Source organism: Pieris napi, chromosome 21 (genome assembly GCF_905475465.1).
Source record: "Pieris napi chromosome 21, ilPieNapi1.2, whole genome shotgun sequence".
NCBI classification, from domain to species: Eukaryota; Metazoa; Arthropoda; class Insecta; order Lepidoptera; family Pieridae; genus Pieris; species Pieris napi.
In genome coordinates, this window is record NC_062254.1 from 10,258,378 (window position 1) to 10,282,487 (window position 24,110).

General features: G+C 33.0%; 1 protein-coding gene across 3 annotated transcripts in view; it reads right to left on the reverse strand.

Annotated features, from left to right (window-relative positions):
• Positions 1-629: 629 nt before the first annotated feature.
• LOC125060298 (cell wall protein DAN4-like) overlaps positions 630-24,110 on the reverse strand; it is a 33,880-nt gene continuing 10,399 nt past the window's right edge. The window contains exons 3-5 of one of the 3 annotated variants that reach the window (XM_047665143.1): positions 5,891-6,043; positions 1,664-3,806; positions 630-1,630 (exon numbers count right to left, since the gene is read on the reverse strand). In XM_047665143.1, coding sequence (XP_047521099.1) covers positions 1,193-1,630; positions 1,664-3,806; positions 5,891-6,043 — 2,734 coding nt within the window. In that variant the 3' untranslated portion in view covers positions 630-1,192. Of the gene's footprint in view, positions 3,807-5,890; positions 6,044-17,020; positions 17,105-24,110 lie in introns of those variants that run through there. The other 2 variants (XM_047665146.1, XM_047665142.1) reach the window with 2 other exon arrangements.

Below are 24,110 nucleotides of genomic sequence, written 5' to 3' on the forward strand. Positions count from 1 at the left end.
GTATGTACTTAGCGACTTGTTCATAAAAACTAAAACACTCTTATACTATTTTCACTAAATTATTATTTCGTCTCTTTCTGTCAAATTATGTTAAAAATGTGTCGAAAAGAAACAGATGAGTATTTTAGCAAAAACTGAGCATTGAAATGCACATTCACGCAAAATTAATTTTCCGTGAATATGGGGCTAGTCTTATTGCAGTGTAATATTACTAGAATATTGTAAGTTATTTATGGGAACCTCTAACCCTAGAACTGAATAGAAGGAAATAAATTAGGAGGATGATTATTTGTTAAAGAAATAGGCTGTTTCGCTAGTATTCTAAATAAATAAATTACTAGTAAAATCTAAAATTGGAGGTGTAACATTTTTATTATTTAATTTTTTACCGTAATTGTTATGAATTTTAGAAAAGATAGCTTGTAACATATACTGTAGATATAGCATTATATATACATGATGTGGTGAACTTTAATAAATAAATAAAAAAACAGATTCCATAGCTGATAAAAACAAGATAATATTTAAAAAAAAATTAAGATAGCCAAAACGGATTACACCATGTTTACGAGAAAATTATGTACCAATAATGACAAATGAATAAGCAATTAATAAATAAAACTCGTAAGTAACATCATAAAAATTTATTTGTTATTCTCAAAATTGCTCATGTACACAAAAATAGATTAGAATAATCGATGTGTAAGAACGATTTTTTAAAGTTTTATACATATAAAATACATCACATTATATATAAACAGTCTAGCTTCATATTAAAAACTTAAATTTAAAGATAGTAGAAAAACTTACCTACTATCATATATAAAATCAGCAGGTCTTCCTCAAATTTCAGGAAATCGAGGACAACATTCTGAAGATATATCATTTATTGCTTAAGTATTAATTATATATAAGGTTTTCTTAATAATTAACATCTCTAATTAGCTGCTTATTTTACAGTCTAAAGATAGTGGATTAATACTTTAAATCAAATAATTGTAATAAAAAAAAAACGTGTACTGCAAGTAAAGCGCAAACAAAACTGTACCAACATTTTGGAAATTGGTGTTATATTTATTTTTAATTAATGTAGCGAAGTGTTTAAATTGCTGTAAAATTATATACAGTCTCATAAAAATCTCAAATTATATGTAATCTAAAATAAATGCAATTCTAGTAATATAAATCTACCCTAATGAGATGCATCAGATGCCGCCCTCTGTATTGATTCCTCCATACTTCTCAAGTAGTTATTTAGAGACTTTGAAGTATTTTGTAGTATACTTAGACCTAATCTGTACTTAAACTCAACCAATCGTTGCAAGAAGCCAAAAAATCCGTTACTAGACGATGGTGGTGGATATGTTAAGATTTCTGGAAAGTCTGTTGGCTGTTTAGTTGTTTTAGGAACAGTAGACGTTGTTGAAGTACTTTCAAGTTTTATATCCGTTGTTGTATCTGCTTGTAAATTTCTCTCGGTATTGGTAATATCACTGTTTTTGGCCGTCTCAGATTGAGAACTTGAAGATGGTAGAATTTCATTTGACATATCTGTTGTTTTGTCGTTTGAGTCCTCAATAGGAATAGTGGAAACACTTTCTACTATTTCCCCCATTTTGGCATTTTCTCCTTTTAATGCGTTACTCGGGTTTACTGCTTCTATGGGAATTATATTTATGTAATTTTCTTCAGTTTTAATAGGCAGTAATTCAATTGATTGAGGTATATGAGGCACATATCTAAGAGCCTCATCTATTTCATTGCTTAAAAAAACCTCCTTTTCCTTTTTATTTGCAGCTTCTAAAATTTCTTCTATAGCAACACCTCTTTTCAGACGTAAGCTTCTACGTTTTCTATTAAGTTTTCTGGGTCCATGTTCTGGAACAACTGCAGGGGTATCAGAGTCACTTAATTCTTTTGGTACATTGCCAACGACGAATTTGTTTTCTCCACTTTCAGTATCACTGTTTGAATCTTCATTATATTTATTGTCTTCCGATTGTTCTGATTCATTATTAGAACCAAGGTACATAGATGTCTGAGAGTATGTAACAGGACTTGTTGTTGTTTCTCCGTAAAACTGAGGATCATATGGATACACAGGTTTAAAATCTGTGTCTGCTGATGGTTTCACTCCATAAACAACCGAACCCGATGACTCACTTCCATAAGAAGTTGCATCTGACGGTCCAGTTTGAGGGGCGGCAAAGATAGGTTCAACAGCTGGATAAGATGTAGTATATGCATGCCTTGTTTCATACTGAGGTCGACGATGGTAATTTAAAGGCTCAGAATAAACAGCACCATGAGCAATACCAGTTTTTTGTTGTGGGTAATGCACGCCATAATTAGGATCGTACTTGGTTACATGCCTATACCTGATATCTTGTTGTTCCTTTTTCGCCGGGTAACGGGCGTTGTAATTAGTCTGTGCCGCGTAAGGATTTAATTTCTGTTTAGCATGTGCGGGCATACCTGCAAGCACTGTACCCAACATTTCTTCTTCTGGTTGACCATTGCCTTCATTTGCATATTCTTCGGCATTATTTTTATAAATGTCGTCTTTTTTGTCAACTTCGAAAGTTCTCCTAACTGGAGTGGCAAAGGGATATAAGAAATAACTCGCAATACCTACTAAGCCAGCTAAACCAATTACCCCTACTCCTACAGAAGGCATGACTTCTCTAGAAAAGTAGTTGTAAATTTGACTTGTGAATGGCCCAGTGGCCTTTGTAGGTTTTTTAGATGTTTTTGTAGTTTTTGTTTTATTTGCCGTTTTTAATTCAGTCGACGAAGATGTTTGAGCTGGTTTTGGTTTTGAAACTTTACGTTTCTTTGTCTTGGTCTTTTTCTTAGTAGACGATCGCTTGGGCTTCTTCGTAGTACTAGGTGGTGTACTAACTTCTAACTCAATTTCTTGTTCTTTTGCTTCTAATGGTAGCAAAGCTGACTGAGTTGAGACGGGAGCTAATGTAGTACTAGGTTTATGCTTAAGTTTTTCCTTTTTTTTGTTTGATTTCGAAGGAACCTTTATGACAGGAATAATGGAACCCTGTTCTTTGTTGGCGATTTCTTTAACTTGTGCTTCAGTAGTTGAGGTTGTAGTTGTTGTAGTTCTTGTAGTTGTAGTAGTTGTAGAGGCTGCACGCGATGGCGAATTCTTGTTTTTCTGAACATTCGTTAAGACTGTGTCTTTAATTTTATTATAGACATTTTCATTTATTGCAGAACCGCTGGCAACCAAGTCCGATTTATTTGTGCTACCTATAATCGGTCTTTTAGGCATAGATGGTTTATTTTGAGGTCTTTTAGGTTTATTTTTCGTAGGCTTAGATTTCTTGTTTTCTTCAATTTTAGTAGGTTCAGTAGCTAATGTAGAATTTTCTTTATTAACTGGGTTATTTAACAAAATCCAAGTTGATAATCCTTCACTGGATGTGGATGATTCAGTATTAGAAGAGCTAACTCTATTTTCTAATTCCAATTCTTCCATTGACACAGGGACGGCAACTCCAGCGTGTGAATAATCATTAATTTCATCTCCGTCTTCATTTCTTGTACGAATTTTATTTTTTTGAACGACTTGTGTTTTTATCTTAGGGGGTATTCTCGTATCAGGTACGAGTGGAGTATCTAATGAATTATTAACAGCTGTTTCTAGTAATTGATCCGCAACTTTTTTAATAGAATCCTTTATAGCTGGAGACTTATTTTTCACTTCTCTTGGTGTACTTTCTAATGGAGCAACTGGAACTCCAATCGAGGGGGAATATGCATTTTGTGTTTCTTCTACAACCGGAGTTACCCTGCAATTATAAATAAGATATATATAATACAGAAATGTCTCTCAACTGGCAACAGGCTGTCTTAATGTATTATATGGTTGCATTTATATCAAAATAAAACAACAATAGCTTTTCATTATTTTAATTAAATTCTGCTTAAAATAACACTATACGTAAAAATAAAATATTATAAATATATAAATAATATAATATATCTTAAATCTAATACTGAATAAATTAATTATAATCTAGATTAATCACACAATATGTGTTGAAGAATTACGAATATCTTACAGATAAGATACTTCCTAATAAATAAAGATTAAATAATATATACATAAAGAAAGTCTTAGAGTAACGGTAACAACATTTAACAATTAAACGAGTATTTTACACTACGATTGCCGTCAGTCACTTTTTTAAAGAAAATAATATTATTTAAAAAAACGAAACCAGTATCGTGAATTTTTTAACTATTTATTTTCTATTATTGTCGTATTTCTAGCTCCTAATTGTAGTAATAATTGTTGTAGTATGTTTTTATGTTTCTTTTTTTCCTTTTAACACTTTGTTTCCTATTATTTAGTATTTCTCTTACAGTAGTCATCCATTGATTGAGTTTATTAAACCAAGTCTGTCTATTAGGGGTTACATTGTTTTGTACATTTAGATTTGTGGATCTAGAAAGCATACGCCGTTGTTTGAAATTATTATAAGCTGAGTTTGAGTTCCACGTGTCATAATTATCAATCCATCGCCTTTGAGGGCCATAGAAGCCTATATCTGGAGCTTGTCTCGCATAAGTTAACACCCATGGACCGAATAATGCAGCAATTCCAGAAGTACTAGCAACTAGAAGAATTATAGGGGTCAGTATAAAGGAAAGAGCAGGAAAACTAAGAGGATTGATTGAAGCCAGCCAACTGAATGCACTTATTGCAGGGCGAAAGAAACTTATTATAGATGACAAACCAAATCCATCGTCTTCGTCGTCGTTTGTTGGACGAGACAACGCAGATATAGGAGAACTCTGTTGTGCAAAGTTTGCAGATTCAGCAGATTCTGCTTGTATAGCATCATTAGCTGCATTATAATTCGACAACTCTAGACTCTCAATGGCAGCACTTTCATCTTCTTCGTTTTCGTCAGAATAATTATTTGAAGATTCTTCACTTTCAGAGTTACCATCTGGTAATCCAAATATATCAGTTAACGTGCTATCCGTATCTTCGTCTGATTCTACAACAACGTTCTTGTTCACAACATTTGTATTAACAGCGATATTCAAATCAGGACAAGCTTCTTTGCCCTGGCCCTGGAAAGTGTTGTTAAGTGTAAGAAATATTGTTGGACAGTCATTGGAAGTTGCAGCATATTCTTCAGGTCTTATAACTATTCTATCCGTGTAACCTGAGGTTGGAGGAAACGTTGTGACTTCAAAGTTATTAGGATAATTTGGGTAATTATTGTAAGGAGGTTTAGTATACTTTATAGGTTTTACAGTGCTTGGTTTTTTTGTACTGTGAAAGCGATCATGCCAAGGTGGTGGATAGCCGACATTAGTTATTATAGGAGTAGGTGTGGGTTTACTATATATAAATGATGGTCTAGTTGGGGAAGCGTATGGATGCTTATCAATAACTTGAAAGTTACTAGAATAAATATGGGTCTCTTCAGAGTATTGCGATTGAGGATAGTTATTTTGTGAGTATCGTTTATCTGATATGTGTGCATTTATATCGTCATTAATTTCTGTACTTGTATAATAATTGTGGATTATGCTATCCGACTTATAATCTTCATCTTCTCGAGAAAACTCTAAATTATCATCTTTTACATTATCAGTCCATTTTGTTATAACTTTTTTAATTACTGGTTTTATTGTTTTTGGTGTGGCGGGTTTTCTAACAGAATTAGATTTTATCCGATTTTGTTTTGTTTTAAATGATTTGCGTAATAATCTATTTGTTCTATTGGTTTGGGTAAGCCCTGGAAATTGATCTATAATAAACTGTGCGATGTACTGTAAAAAACTCGTATTGTAAAAATTACCTGATTTATGTACCTTATCTAATGCTCTAGAACTATCAACCCTAAATCTATACCTTAACGGTGACTCTGTCGTCTCAGCATAACTAATCGAAGTGGTTAACGATTCTTGAGGTCGCGAAAACACAAACGGACACACAAATACAACTAAAACTAAAGTTCTCATAAAATCACTTTTTCGTCGCGTCATTGTTGACACCGCGCAATACCTGGAACAAAGAAAATAATATAAGTTAATGCTACCACATAACAAAACATAAATACGTATAATAAAGCGAGCCATAGACGGACCGTTGACATGTTGCAGTCAAGACCGACTGCAATATGCGGTCGCCGCACGGCGATCTGCAGTTTCCATACTAAATTCATATTCGCAAGACATGGACCGCTCGAGCAGTTCCTAATAGGGTAATAGTAATTTCAGAGTTTCAAAACTATTAAAATAACGTAAAATATTAAAATGTTTAGGCCTTGCAACGTAAAACGTATTTGATTATTTTTGTATGCATATAGCTTCGTAGCGTTAGTTTAGCCTTATAGACCAGTGCAGATAGCCTTTAAAATAAATAAAAAGTGAAAAAAATTACAGTAGGATGAAACCCATTAGAAAAGCAGGGGAATATGATCAAAATGAAAGGAAAAATAAATTACGGTCGATCTGAGGACGGGAAGGGGTAGGGGGGGGAGTTTTAAGGGTAAAAAACGGTTTATCTCGATTTCCGGCAAAACTACAAGTCCTATCGAAGAAAGTTAAGTGGTAAAGTTGGAGGTAATAAAAAGATCTAAAACTTTTGTATTCACACATTTTTCACATAACCTCAAAATTTATGTGAAAAATTCAAAAAACCAAGTTTTTGGTTTTTTATTTTTATCTTTAACAAAAATATTTTTTTTTTAACGAAATTTGGTGAAAACTTACCTATCTATGTCCCAAATACACTGTAATTTATTTGATTAAAAATATTTATTTGTTCACCTTATTTTGAATTAATATCGAAAAAACACCCTAATTTTCAATCGAAAATTCTGACGTCAAAATTTCAGCTTTTTTCAAAAAGTTGGTGTGCTTTCAGTTCGTTGAAATCTCTACTTTCCTATGGTGAAAAATTATATATATATTACCATAGTAAATCTTCTCAGAAAACGCAAAAAATCGTATGCAGTAACGCCCAGACCTGTCATCCCCTTCCTTACTTCTCTATGTAAGGTCCCCTTCCCGACCTCAGATCGACCGTAATTTATTTTTCCTTTCATTTTGATCATATTCCCCTGCTTTTCTAATGGGTTTCATCCTACTGTAATTTTTTTAGGTTTCAAAAATTATCGGCACTGGTCTATTATTATGATGTCTTATTGTAACAAGAAATATATACATTTCACATCCGAGGTGAACTCTAGAATGAACTGTTGATAAATAAGAAAAAACCGGAATAGGCATCAAAACCTGCTCTCGTACAAATACCTTTACCGTTACGTGGTAATAAAATAACAAGCTGTGAGATTCCTAATAGAAATAGTATACACTGATCTTAATACATTTACCTATATAAACCACTCTTGACAAAAATCTTAAATTTATTTTGCTCTCATACTAATTAAAATCTCTTAATATTGATTACATAATTAAGACTTTTAAATGTAAATTATAAAAACTCTGGTTACATAGTTTAATGAAACCCACGAAAGGTTTAAAAAAAAAAAAGCATAGTTCTGAGTAAAGATTTAATGCTAATTTAGTAATTTATAATAATAATAAGAATAAAACATATGTTTTAAAAACTATAATAATAATCTACTTTAACTTGTGTTTATAAATAACTAACACAATTAACTTTGAAAATTAAGCAGGTGTTAATTTTCTCTCAGTTTTAATCCTACACATTCCTGTGGTTATATTTTTTCAAAGAAATACCCACTGATTCACACACTTTCTTTGTCACGACAACTTTGTATTTTATCTGCATATTTTTCTACGTGCAACGCATAACAAATTCCTTTGTACATATTTCAATACGTTTTCTCATTTTACTAAGAAATTATTAACTAAATATTTTCAAGAATAAATATTTGTATTTTTGTATGCTGTACGGTCAGATCTTTAGAACTAAATAACGGATTTTGATACGGTTTTCATTAGTATGTAGTTATTCTAGAGGAAGGTACAAACTCTATAAAAAGTCTACAGCTATCTAAATATACTATCTAGTATTTTTTTTTTAAAGACAATTCACACTCGACCTAGTCCCATGCTAAGCTGGTGAAGCTTGTGTTATGGGTACTAGGCAACGGATATACATGCATATTATAGATACATATAAATACATATTTAAACACCCAAGACCTAAGCACAACACCAAATGCTCATCACATCGATGTTCGTCTCAGCCGGGGATCGAACCCGGGACCCATGGATTCGCAGTCAGGGGTACTAACCACTAGACCAATGAGTCGTCAAACTGTTTAGCTGTAGGCGATGCACAAGGCAGTGTAATTTTAAAGAAACCGACCCCAAGTGGTTATTTTCTGTTGATATTATGGCTTTGTTCGTGTTGGCTAAGAGGAAATTGATAGAGTGGTCAAGTGTAAAGCAGATCATACCCATCCTCCGCCAAGGATCTCAATGCATCTTCTTCTGCATTTACCATGGAGAGTGTTCAGAGGAGTTGAGCGGACTAATACCTACAGCTGAGTTTCATCATCGTCTAGGCAGAATACAAAATACCATCCGTATCACCTCGACGTCCATCGTTCAACAACTGAGCGTTTTTTAAAGCAGTTTTTGCCGCGCACCACCATGTGGATTCCACATTGTGGAACCAGCTGATCACCGAAGTATTTCCGAACCACGACTTAAGGTCCCTCAAGAAAAGAACGTAGCAGTTCTTAAAAGCCCGGCAACGCACTAGCGAGCCTTCTGTCAATGTCAGTATCCATGGTCGGCGGTGTATGATTATTTTAAGCCATTTAACTTTTATAATTATTATGTTTTATGTTATTAAATTAAGGGTTTATTTAAATTTGTTTCGTCTAATATTTGTACGTTACATAACATTTTACTAGCTAGTGTTATAATAATAATAATATATTTCTTCCCGCTTAAGTTTGAGAAATATATATGATTATGCTCATTTTCTATAAAGTTGTCGATTAGAACGACGTCACTAGAGGTGAATGCCCTCTCGGCCATGACACAGAACTTCGTAAACACCGCATTACTGACCTAGATAACAACCCGTTTACTTTTCCGTTACTTTAAATCCTTATGGACCTCAATATTTATTTTTGGAGGTATTCTGCATTTTGTATTACAAACTTTATTTAGGACCTATACACGCATTAAACAACGGATAATGATATCTGATAGGGTTGAATATCGGGAAAATTGTTAAAATAAAATAAAATATGTTTATTATGGAACATAAGATACATGTATCACTTATTCCACGTCATTAAATTTGAATTTGTATACTCATCGGAAAAGAAGACAGAGGGTGTAGGCCGAGAGAAAAAGCCGGCGTAAAAAACTCTCGGTACTCTTTTAAAATAGCAAATCATCAAACAACACTTATTTTAAAACAAATTTAGCAAATTAATTAGAAGTAGCCCGTCTAGCACTAGTCCCAGGACCTTTTATCAACTAGATAATCGTTAACTTAAACGTTTCGCTTTACGTACTGTAATTTAATTGTTTGGTAAGATTATTTTAATAATTAAACCTTCAATTTAATTACTCTTGTCTCCATTAATGTTCCAGCCATTTTGGAGCCAACAGGCATCGCTAGACGATGGCAAGTGGCCGGATGGGATGCTGATCCCTTGTAGGATAGGACTGGCTTCGGTATGGGATGCTACTGTTGTGGACACGTTAGCCCCGTCTCATCTTCCTCGGACAAGCTAAAAAGCTGGCGCGGCCGCAAAGCAGGCGAAAAATAATAAACTTGAAATTTATTTTGTTCTCTTTGGAGTAGAGACTCTTGGGCCGAGGGGTTCAAATGCATAGGCGCTAATTAAAGATTTAAGTTGGTGCCTGGTAGATAGTACCGGTGACCCCAGAGCTGGTGCTTTCCTTAATCAATTAATAAGTATCGAAATACAGCGACGAAATGCTGCCAGCGTTAAAGGTACTTGACAACGGGACCAAACTTTTTAAATTTGTTTTAATTTTCTATTTATTAATTTTTGATTATTATTATTATGTAGGTTAAGAAAATAGTAAATACTGTATATTTGATTGTTATGTTTAGTTACATGAATATGAATGAATTAAATAATTTAAATAAGATCTCATTTGGTCGTCATAGCGTAGTGTAAAATAAACCTATAATTGATCTTTGTGGCAAATTTATATTAAATAGTGTTAAATATGTCGCAAAAATCCATATCTATATAAACGTAATATACTGTATATTTGTATGTTGGAATTAAAGATATCATAGTTATATAATTTATAATTTACCATGCGGTAGCTACTGGAACGTCAGAACCGTTCTATAATCTATATAAATATTCTTAACTGTAACAAATAAACCGCTAGTAATGAAGAAAAACAAAGAAGCGTCTGAATTTAACTTACATCATTATGCATCAGCGTCATCTACTTTTTATGAATATGGCAAATTAATATTTGTAAATAAATTTAATTTTAATATTAAATCTAAGTATTAATTTCTTTAAAAAAAAAATGGCGATTAAAAAGAGTGGCGGAGAGCTTATTGCCAGTTCTTCTCTTCCGTTCCACGCCCTTGATTTGAGAACTGGCAGTAAACGTAAAATTAGAAGCATTAATATGTATTTCTTTACTGACGAGTCATAAGTGTAAATTATGTACCTATATGATTAAATGATTTTTTTACTTTTGATATTATATCCAGAATATTTTATACATTATTTCCTTCATGACTAATTCACAATTAAACATAAAGTCTTATAAGACCTGCAACGCTTCTTCCATGGGCAGTCGTGCCACTTATCTTCTTTTTATAGAACAGGAGGCGAACGGGCTCATCTGATGTCAAGTGATACCGCCGCCCATGGACATTCTCAATGACAGAGGGCTCGCGAGTGCGTTGCCGGGCTTTTAAGAATGGCTACGTTCTTTTCTTGAGGGACCCTAAGTCGTGGTTCGGAAATACTTCAGTGGGCAGCTGGTTCCACATAGTGGTGGTGCGCGGCAACTGCCTTGAAAAACGCTCAGTTGTGGAACGGCGGACGTCGAGGTGATACGGGTGGAATTTGGTATTCTGCCTCGATGATAAAACTAACTAATCTGAACCACTCAAGTAAGCTTCCCAGTTGTCTACTGATATATAAAATAATATAATGAAATAAAAGCCAGTTTAAATATGCACAAACATTCGTCATTTAGAATTTATTATAATAATTTTACAGCTATGGCATATGACATTCCTTTCGTTCATTATTCTGTTTATCAAACGGACCCGAAACAATTTTTTCAAGTAATCTAGACCCCTCCGACCTATACACTAACAGCTAAGTATTTGTAGAATACAATTGTGAATCGCCCCTATAGTCTCTGATACAATTAACCTTTCGAAAGTTTCTTTGTTAAGGCCAAGAACAGAGTTCAAATAAGGATGTCACACAATAAAAGAAGCCTCATTAGCCTACTTTACTTTTCCTCAACGGTAATTTGGTGTTCGAAATTTGAATATTCACCGATCATTTAAAAGAGATTTCTTGTAAGTGGTCACATTAAAACGGATTTTCCAGTAAATATATCTTTAAGAAGTTTGTGGTGCAAATTCGCGGCGTTAGGTGGCGTTGTTGCAATATATTTTTTTTATAGAATAGGGGGCAAACTGGCAGTAGGCTCACCTGATGTTAAGTGATACCGCCCCGCCACCCATGGACACTTTAAATGTCAGAGGACTCACGAATGCGTTGCCAGCCTTTTAAGCGTTGGTACGCTCTTTTCTTGAAGGACCTTCAGTCGAATTGGTATATACAGTATAGTAGACACTAATCATATTAACAATTTTTAACGTGATTTAGGCCCTCGCTAACGAATGCCAAAAGGCAAATAATGTACTATATCCGTCAAAGAAGTTTGATTGAAACGTACTAACTAAACGAGGGACAATAATATATATTCCTCATTGACATAATATTTTTAAAGAGTTTTTTAGAGAGTAACTCGACCAGAGTTGTTAGTCCATCGTGATATTTGGAGTTTGTTTGCTAACAAATTGGATTCATATCACAAATCTAAGGTTATTAGCAAATACCGCAGCTGAAGTAAAAAGGATATGGTTTGATATTGGTAGGTAATCAGAACAATAAATAAGAATTGCAGAAAGATTGGAATCCTACCAAAAAAATTACAAATACGTTTCGGAAAACATTCAAATTTAAACGCCTTTAACCAAAATTTAATAAGGTCAATTAGTCAACTTATAAACGTATATATTTTTAATATTACTTAATACTTTTTAACATGTATGTACAACATTTATGTACGTTAACAAACCTTAAGGCCGATTTACATTATCTTAGTGTTTAGGAAAGTGCTTTAGGATAGTACTTTAGTTGAAACATGTAAACGCTACTTGCTTTAGTAAACGCTACGCTAAAGAACTTGCCTTTTAAGTTGTACTAAAGCACTCTCCTAAACACTAAGATAATGTAAATCGGCCTTTAGAATCAATTACTCGTTATCCGTTGATAGAAACTATAAGTTAACCTATCGGTCCCGGAGGCCAGAGTATTATGTTAATCACATAACAGAGCTGCGTGTATCGGAATGCGTTCTTGTTTCCACTCCATCACATACAGGTTTTCCAACATCGTATACGGGATGTTTTATGTCAATTTTAATATTGGTTTACACGTGCGAGCCAACAGAAACGTTGTCGCAGCGAATACGTTATATCCCAAACGATTTAGTATTTGTTAGTACGTATGTAAAACAATGGCCGTGTTGCGGCATGACCGCTACCACCTCCTTCAATTAATTATAATGGGTAAAATCCAGGGTAAAAGGCGTGTTGGTAGGGTAAAAGGGAGAAATCATGGCTTTGCACTCCCTAAAGTGGACGGGAATTTGCGGAAGAGTTGCTGCTGGCACCGGACAAGACCCGCTTCACGAGACTAGCCAACCGCCAGTAATGGAGAGGCACCAAAAGAGAAGATATTAAACTAAAAAAAAACAGTGGCGCTAAAACCTCTTTAGGTCTTGGCCTCAGATTTCTGAACCTGTTTCATTATTATTTTTAAATCCAATAGGCATTGGTGATCAGCCTCCAGTGCCTGACACACGCCGTCGACTTTTTGGGTCTAAGCCATGTCGGTTTCCTCACGATGTTTCCCTTCACCGTTCGATCAAATGTTAAAATGCATAGAAAGAAAGTCCATTAGTGCACAGCCGGGGATCGAACCTACGACCTCAGGTATGAGAGTCGCACGCTGAAGCCACTAGGCCAACACTGCTCTTTATTAAACTAAACATAGTTAATAGAATATTTTCTTTGGTTTGCTATAAAAATTACATTAAATTTAAGAACATCCAACTCCAACAAAAAATCTCATTTGCAGTTAATAAGCTTTGAATATTAATGTTCTACAAAATTTTCTTTCTATCGCAACTTCCTCTACGCGCTAGACTTAACAAACCACCATATAATTTAAACGCAACAGTATGGCTAAGTGACAGCTGCATTATTTCCTCGAAGAACTACAATTTACCACAAGTTACCATTAAACGTTGCCATCGCTCGGCTGTGACCGTTATTGTTACATCATGACTGTTATAAGACATGTTTTAGAATCTTTATATCCATATATGGACCCATCTATATTTGCTGGCCTATTAGGATACTGTTCTTGTATCTTTTAATATCAATAAACATATTTTCTTCGGGCCAGGGCAAGACTAAACAAACATCGCTGCTCATGTTGGACTGTAACTGGACAGTGGATGCCCCATGGCATCCAGGTACGAACGAGAGCAGAAAACAAATGTGGCTCTGACAAAAGAATCATTGCCCCAGTTAATGACACACCACGAGAATGTACCTGGAGGATGACGGATAGTTCAGCAACTTCAAGTAAGCCACAAAAATGAAACAGTTTTGCTTTGCAGCCACCAGATGGTTCAGTATCCCATTAAATATATATAGTCCCAGCAAATTAAAGTACATACGTCATGTCTACAATAAAGTCTCTTCCGTTTTAATAAAAAAATATTAATAAACGTATCAACATGATTCACGTGAGGCCTAAAAATACTATAGATTTTTCATAATCATCTGAATTTATAATTATTTACATTTACAAGTATACAATAAAATTACACTCGGTAATAAATGTAAGGGCTGAGTGCCACGATTGGCTTTGTCGCTTAAAAACTCTTCCAGTCAACCTGTGCTAGACAGCTAAGGGTAAGACAGAAAAGTGCCAAATAAACCTCACAAAAGTGAAGTAACTTCATATATTAAAAAATAAATCTTTAATTGTCCACCAAAATCCTACTACTAATATATGTTATATGTAAAAGAGAAATAACAAAGCCATTATATCTAAAGGATATCAGAGTTTTTAAGTTATTAAATATATCTATTTGCTGGTAATTTGTGTTATGATCTGATGGTATACGATAATTAACTGAGTTACTTAAAGAGTTTGTATTAGACCGAGGAATTTAAAATAGGTTTGCCTTGTTTTGTATTAAGAAGGGGTGTAGAATAGTAAAAACGACAAAAAGCCAGGACAGTCAATTCAACCGTTGCAAATAGCTAAGAGGAAAGACTGCTTTGTAACGAATAAACTCAAAATTAATGGACTGGAAAGTGGTACATATAAAAAAAAGGCATACAAATGTCATATTATTATCATAGTTTCATAATAATAAGAACAGTTAATTCTAATTGCTATCAAAACTTATGGTCTAAATACTCTCCCACGCTTTTTAGATGACTGATCTGAAATTATTTTATTTATGTTTATTTAATTATCGTGATTCATGTGCACTTTTTCTTTTTTATGTCTCCTTTTTATTATTGTCCCTTTCACTTTTTGCTTATTATGTTTTTATTGCTTTGATTTGTTCCATTTGTTCTAACTAAATAACTGTCTTATGTAGTTATGCACTTCTTGCGGTCATCTAATTTGTTTAATAGTGGTTGCCTGAATATAAGGCCATCAGTTACCTCCTTTTTATTTAATATTTTAACTGTACTATATTTCTGACTACTTAATGCATCGGAGTGTTATTGAATAAATAAAATCAACACGCAATGCAAGGTCTGCGGGGCTGCAGCTTTAGGAAAACTAAACACATAGACGTTTACGAAATAACCTCATATTAATACTTTACATGTAATAGTTAATTTAAAGAGTCCGATTATACTTAAGAGGCCTTCAACAAAAAAAAATCTTATGACAAATGCTTTCTAAACTCTAAATCGAGTTTTTACAATTGTTGTTCTATTGTTTTAAAATTAAAGGTCAGGCAATAGTCCCGTTAAGCGTGACGAGCTAACGATAGAGGAATTTAGCACGAGTTTGTATTGAGGTTCATAACATCTAATTTCTTTCTTACAGTAAAAGTTAATAAAGATAGTAGAACAAAATTAAAACCTCAAATCTAAACGCTATTCGGGGAAAAACTAAATTCCCTGAAAAGTAATATTATATAACTAACTTAGAACGCTGCTTAAAGCAAATAAAAACAAATATTTATGTTTCTCTTGCGTTCCGATACGAAAAAAAATATAAATTCACCCATGTCCTAACCGAGTCTAATTGTAAAATTTTAACTAAAATGTTCATCTGTCTCTTTTCATTAGCGAATAGGGCCATTAGATTGTAATTATTATGATTATTAATACGCATCTATGCTGGCTTTGATATCAAAGAAACTTGCATCACATCCATAATGAATAAAAAACATATATTCGTCAAGTCAATGTCTCATAGTCGAGCGTTTGACAGATATCAACAGCTTAAGAGGAGCGTATCTATGGTCAATATAATGATCGTAGTTATTGATATAAATAAAGAATTTTCAGATATTAGTGAACTATGACTACGGAGAGTCACTCTTAACATGTAATAAATTAAATAACAATCCAAATTACATGCTTTTTATCCTAAGGCAATTAAAGTTTAGCCTAAGGTAATTCAATTATGAAATGGACAATTTAAATTGTGAATCGCAGCTCAATGTTATACATGTTATATAGGTCATATAATATGATCCAAAGTAAAATTCAATATCAGTTACAGAGCGAAAGTGACCTTAATTTCTCGAACTATCGGGAAATACTGCACCGATGGACATCGGAATTAATACTTTCACCTGCATTTTATTGATATTGTATTGGCTATAACCTAATTTAAGCTAAAGGATGCCGATATAAGATTAAAATTACGCCTTCCATAATCGAAATTCAAATCAATGTTTATGTTAATTTGATGAAATTTATATTACGAGTTTTAAATGGCGAAAAGTAGTTTTTGGTAATCAATAGTCATAGTTATTAACATGAATTAAATACTTTTAATTTGATGTAATATAACTTATCAAAAATAATCAAGCAATAATAAGTGTTAAGGATGTAGCTAAACTTGCATTTACATTATTTTCTTACTACATTTTTCGAAACTTTATAGCCATTTTAACTTGTAACTATTTCTCGGCATATTTAGTAATTAAGTATGTAATTTACCTATCAATTGTAAAGACCAAGATTTTTATTCCTAGATTTTTGACGTTATGCGCGCATAGAGGTAATTTGAATTAAATTCAGCTTTTCTTAACTATATCCGTTTATTATTGTAATATGGTTATATTGTTTTATTTACATATTATATAAATTTATACATATATTCTAGTTTTAACTTAGATGAAGGACATTTTCTATTATTTAATGGATTTATGAATTCAGATATAAAATTAAAAAAAAATTAAGAATAGTATTTTTTGTTAATTATACAATATTTAACTGACCTAACCTAACAACAAGCAAAAGTAATTTAATTTGGATTTTATATTAATCATGCAAGCCTTTGTCATTATACATATAACATTCACAAAATTATGAATTAATTATATTATTTATTACCAAATGTTTATAAAACTAATCGTTGAAAAATTCTTAAATTATAATCGCCTATATAAATAAAATAAAATAGTGAAGAGTCCCATAGGATAAGATCCCGTTACTTACCGTTAAAATCGTTCACAACACACACGCGTCAACAACTGAGCCTACAGACAAACTGATCGTCGAACGACGATTTACCAACGGTATGTTGTACTACTTCTTGTATAACGCATACTTAGCTAGACTTAAACTAACTTTGTTTACTACTTACCAAATATCATTTAATCATACAGCCTGTAGGTAACAATGTACCTACAGTTATGTGAACAAAACAAAATTATATTTTGTAACGATTACGAAAATTATGAGGCAAAGTGATTATATTTGTCACGTAAGAACATCCAAAAAATAGGATATCAATTAAAAAGCGCTTTACTGCCCTACAGAAATCAGCCCATAACTTATCAGACATTAAGTTTCAGATTCAGAGTGGAGACAGCATAGCTAAGCGTATTAGTAAGTTGCTCCGTTCTTTAGACCTATATAATATAATCATCGCTACGAATTAGTACGATGATGTATTATATACAAATTCGCAACTTTAGCCACCGCTCTTCGGTCTGGTCAGAAAACTCCACTCCACCAGCCTTCATTAACATTCAACATCAGGAACTGACGAAGATACACTCAACATAATTTATTTATTTACAGTTTATATATGGCCAAATTTTAACTTAAAATATTATACAATTAAGTAGTGATTTTTATAAGATAATTTTCTGATTGTATATAAAAAATGTGCATATAAAATATAATATACCAGGCGAATTCTTTAAAATACATGAATACGATCTGATGATGATAATAATTGCAATAGTGTATTTTTGAATAATTAGGGATTATTCTGCGCACAAAAGAACATTTTTATAAACAATAACGCCATCTTGTGATAGCCAAACGAACTATGATAATGTGCTTGGGTTAAATTTAACATTAGTGTTAATACCGAAATAGAGATGTCGATTTTAAGCAATCATAGGTACTGCACAGGAATTAGTTAATTTATTACGATCTTAGAAATTTATAGGTTTGTGTCGTTGTTTTATATCTGATTATTCCGTAATTTTTACGCGCACTGGAAATGTTACAATGAAGTCTTTTACCAAATGTTGCGCTAGATGGCGCTTCACTACACTTTAAGTTAACGGCATGTTGTTGATACTCGAAGTTTTTAACAAAATTTAAATATAGTTTTTTTTTATTAAAATGTTAGTTTCCTGTGATAGAAACTATTTATTTATACTATATCTAGAAATTTATTTGTTCTTTTAAATTTTGTGTTTCCTTAGGTATATTGTAAGAGTTGTAGATCAGTTAATTAGGTATATTATTAAGTTTAGTTTACGAATTCTATTCCAGAAACGAAGTTTTGGATACTAAATTCAAGGAACACTGTGACTTAGTGACAAGTACTTGGATTATTAAAATCTTTCTAGATTCGATCACGAGAAATCACGAGAATTGAAACGAGCATATTACTGTACTTAATTAATTTTGGTATATATATCCGTTAAAGGATTTTTTATTTAAATGTCATGTTTGTCTGCAAAAACATGGCCCTACTAATATTAAAAGATTTGTATTATTGGGTGTGTGTTAAAAAAAGACTCAAGAACTCGTTGTACCCTGAAACGCGCTAACGAAGTTATTCCAGCCGCAAAGGTTACATACAACATATCGACCTTAGCTACTGACGCCCTTACGCTAGTCGCGGGAAAAGCCCATTCCGGCCGAGCTACGCTCTCCAAAACTGCCCGAGCTGATCTGTCAAGGCCCTTCAGGTCAACAGCGAGATTCTATTCAAAAATATATATTGGGCCCTTCGGGCCGGCCTGTTAGTTTTATTAGTTGAGGATCCTTCCTTGAGGTTGTAGGAACTGTTTACCATCTTTCCTCCACAAATCAATACACCGGTGCCAAAAATGTATCACCATTATAATGAATCAACCCTGATCCGGACCAAAATATAAAAAGGGCGTGCGTACACTGTATGTCAGAAGTGAAACTTCTTTGGCAAACAAATTTTTAAGTCTTGTTCATATTTATACAAATCTAAAACTTTAGATTTCCGAGACTTAGAGGGAGGGAAAAAGGAAAGAAATGTTAGGAATTTAATCAATTTAAGTGTCATTAAAATATTAAGTGTCGAAAATTTATAAAAATTATTAATATAATTTATGTATTTAATAAAAAAAATCCCGTGGCTGTTTGCTTCATGCTACGTTCGCCCTTTCTCACTCTCTCTCAAACGGTCTGACAAAAACGTTGCACATCTTCGTGACGCTAATATTATTATTATTGCAAAAATAGTGTCTTGTTTTTACTATTTAATTAACGTTAAAAACTACTGGATTCCTATCAATTTTCTTTTGGACTATGAAAATCAATAATTTATAATCATAATTACAACCGTACAGATTAGCGGCCAAAACCAATATGCAATCTCAATCCAATTTTAGCTGTCATAGACTGACAATTCAATCCATTTCTAAAGAAAAGCATGCCAATATTCAATACATGGACTGAGATACCAATCTAATTATTCAACCAATCGTTCAGAGGGCGGATAAGAGATTGAAGATTGCCCTCTGTATGAAAATGAATGTTTACTCATGCCAACAACCTATCTGTCCATTTTGACAGTGCTTCGATTGGCCAAATCAATCTCGGATTGCTATCGGTGAAACTCGTATGATTTGGGTTTGGGATTGCGACCTAACTTAATATTCATTGGGAAAATTTATTCATCTTCGTCATCTTCCAGTTCTAGTGATAGTGATTTGGAAGTTTAAATGCAATTATCCGATTGGGATAGTAATTCTGAAGCTGGAAGAAGACAACGTACTTCTGTGCGAAGACATAAGAAGACAAGAATTTATTATATCCAGGGCCTGAATGACGCCGAATTCACATTTAACAAAAGAAGCTTTGGAGACACTTTTACACAAAGTGATGTCTATCATATATGACTTCTTGCAGGTTTCATCTTTTCATCAACTTTTGTAAAAAAAAATTAAATATTAGCTACAACCAAAAATATTTGTTACTATAGATACTACCTACTAACTCCACTTCAAAACCTCAAGACTCCAGCAGAACATCTTTACAACGAATCTCAAATACGAAGCAGAAATGTGGTGGAAAGGACATAATATGGTGTTTGGAAAAAATCGGTTTGTCAAAAAAGGTTTTGCTTCAAGTATCTCGTGTACAAGCCGTGATAGTGGCATGTGCAGTGTTGCACAATATTGCTATTGATATGCGAGATGAACATTTTGAACTACTGCAACAAGTAGATGAACAAGCTGATGATATTGATCAAAGCGCAATTGACAACGTGGGAAATGCAAGTGTACGAAGTAATCTTATAAGTGATTATTTTGCTTTATTACTATAATATTTTATAAATTACAACATTTTTGAGATAAATTAAATAAAAACTCAATGCTTTTATTTAAATAAAAATACATGTTTATTATCTTCATCATCATTGTTCAACTCGTCTATATACTGTAAAGAATAACCTTTTGCAGTTCATATGAATGCGAAATTCATATGAAGTTCATATGAAATTTTTAATACAATACATCCTCGCTCTAGGCACAAAATCTAATATTTTCCTAATTTATTTAACAATATATTTTTTTCTATGGCCCATAATTCTCTTTTATGCTCTCTTTCTTCCTCTTCAAATGCTCATTGCTTTCTCTTATTTAGAAGCTCTTCCTTTCAATTGACTTTCATTTCCTTCGACAGACAACAATATCATGTCTTTGACTTTTTCCTCGATAGTAGTAGCAGCACTAGGGCCACCTCCTGTACGATATGTTTCAGCATGTTTCAAGGCAGACTTTTTTCTTGTATCCCTCTTTAAGCTTTAGCACTGCGAAAGTTTACCCCACTTGTGCTATTAAACAGCGCCTCCAGCGTCTTCCAGCACTGCTTCCAGCACTGCACTGGCAGGAGCCAGGTGACTGAGTCACTCTTTTTATTTTCTAATATATTTTTATGGTCAGCAACAAGCGAAGTTAGAAGGTCAACTTCTTCCCGGCTGAAATTGACGCTTCTTTCACGTTTTTGCGTAGACATTTTTTTAAGTTAAAGAACCAACCTCGAATCACAAAAACAAGATACACAAACTACTCAGAGAAAATTTATATTTGTAATAATATGTACTAAAATACTCAATAACCTAACAAACAAAAATACCATATGAAAATGACAGCCCGTTTCGTTACAAGTAATATTAAATGACCAACAAAAAGGTTAAGGTCCTATGTTTTTCTATAGAATTTTGTAACTTTATTTGTTCGTAACAAAAAAACAAACAAAACGTTGCATAGCTATTTGCTACTTTATCCATACATTGTGAAACAGACCCTATTAGTCTTACTTATTTTATTTCGTTCCAAAAACAGCAAACTTTTGGTATGCTTGAACACAACATATTGCATTGAACGAAACGCGGTCGAGAGGCAAGGATCACGCAAAAGATTGCTGTCAATCTTTTGTCAAATAAACAATCGGATAGCAGAAATGTTTATTGGCATGCAGATTGGAGATCGGTCTTTAGATATGAATCAGTCCAAGATTGGTTATAATCATAGATTGAGGATACATTATTAATTTTGGCCGTAGATCAGTAGACGTAATCTGTGACTCGATTTGCCTCGCTTTCGTACTAAACGTGAGCCGGTGACAATTTCATGGTCCATTGAGAGAAAATATATTTTATATGCAGCGATTAAGGTTTTGAAGTTACGTAGGGGCCATGGGTTTATAATGATAAATATGTTAAGTTTCTAAAAATTAAGATCATAGAAATTTTAATTTTGATGATTTTTCTTTTGCCTCGTAATTAGCTACTACTTATATTATAATATGTAATATAAATAATATATTAATTGTGACTCAATTAACACTTGGATTAGCTAATCTATGTTTATACATATTATAGTTTATTTATTAGTTTTTAGTTTTTGTTTTTTGTTTAGATTTTACTTTATTTTAGTTACATATATAGGTACTTAGTGTTATATGTTATTTTGAGTTTTTGTTAATTATTTATGCACTTCTTGTACTTCACCCTCTGTAGGTGTTTATTTTTTTTCTATTGATCCATTTTAGGGTTGCCTGGAAGAAATCGCTTGTAAGCGATAAGGCCGCCCGTTGCCTAATAACTTATGTTACCTGTTTTTTCATATGTATGTTTTTTATAAGGTAACACAAGATGATACAAAATGTAATACAAGATATGGGCAACGAGCCTACCAGATAAGGCATTTACAACAGCCCATGGACACCTTTGTTAGTGGGTCCGTTGGAAGCCAAGGAGGAGCAGAAGCACGCTTTTTTGTGTTGGTGAACGAATGACGTTGATAGGAATTTCACTTGGAGCCGATTCCAGTGAAGGTGGTATAAGTCTTGAATCAGAGGGCAAGCGTCATTTAATAGGAACCTGAACTTGTTATCTATTTACATATGAGGGTTTGTTAGCGGTTAGAGTATGGCTAATGAAAGAAGATAACGAAAAAGCGCGGCAAATTCAAAAAAAATTAGTATGGTATCCCTAAATGTTTGATATATTTTGTGGATTAAACTTACTTGATACTTGATTTTATTATTTTTTACATTGATAGTAACGTATTTTACTATTGTTACTTAAAATGACTAGCATTGCATGGAATACTAAAACTATATTTATTATAAAACACAAGTTTATTCGGAATAATCAAAATCAATATTCATCAGAGTCATTGCTGTTATTACTGTGTCTCACATTGATTATGAAACTTTCTAAATGTTTTATACCTGTTAACTATTTGGTAAAAATATATAATATAAATAAAAATTAGTAAATGCATGAAGTATCAAGACAATAAATCATACTAACCTAAGAAATTCAATGACATTCTGTGTTGCCATCCGTAAGTTTTCAAATAATTCAATTATCTTCTTTCATTAGCCAGACTCTACCATGTTTGACTGATCACGAGTTCTCAAATCTGGGGCCAAATGTTCTTTTATAAGAAAATGTTCACTGTTAGTTAGCTGTGTTGAAGCACTGAAAACTGATACTTAATATTATAAACGCGAAAGTTTGTCAGTATGGATAGATGTTTGTTACTCTTTCACCTAAAAACTGCTGATTGGATTGTATTGAAACGATACAATAATATAGCTTATATATACATCGGAATAACACATAGGCTACAATTTATAAAGATATTGTCTGAATTGTTCAAAATGTCAAGTATCTACCATCTGCGAGCTAACCTACTGGTGTGCGCTGCCAAAACCGCTAGACTTACACATATGTAAGTAATGTATGATGGTAATGTTTATCTTAAATAGTCAATATCTTCAGTCGTTTCTTTCTACGCCAGGCTAATATAAGCTACTCGAAATACTAATCCTGGGCAGACGATGTCACGTTAAGCACATAAAGCTGTCGTACTTTTCTAATAAAGGTGTTTTCATCGGTGTTATGACAACTAAATTTAGAGGAAATTGGTATACACACACTTATCGCCTGCGATAATAGCCAGTGTCAAAACTGATTTAACCTATACCTTAGAAAATGTAAGTTTAATAGAACAAAAACTGTATGAGATATAAAATCACAATGACATAATGACTTCACTTTCATCACTTTCTTTGTGGCTATTTATATCTTTTGTTTTCTTGTTTATTTAAGGGCTTCATGGTTCAATAATATAGAAGTTTGCTGATAAAGCGTTACAAATCGGCCAATAGTCTTGTGTAATATACCACGACTAGCTTCCTCACAGTATAGGTTCGTTGCAATCTCTTCAACAACAATCGGTATATTTCAAAATTATACACCTAAACATTCCCTACCACACTATCTACAGTGAAAACCCTAACATTGTTTGTAAGGTTTGGAGTTTATTGTGTTCATGTTCAGCTCCGAGGGACTTCCGGTTCAAAGATACTTTATTTCTCATTGAATTACATTCACTTAGTGGGAAATTTTAAAGGTAAGTAAAATAGTGTTGAAACTGTTTAAAAATAAGCTATATAAATTAAAAATATTAGATGATAAGAATATGTACAATATTCTATGTATAATAATGTAAGAATATACGTACAATGCGTCAGAGCCTTAAGTAAAAATTGTAAATTAAAAAAA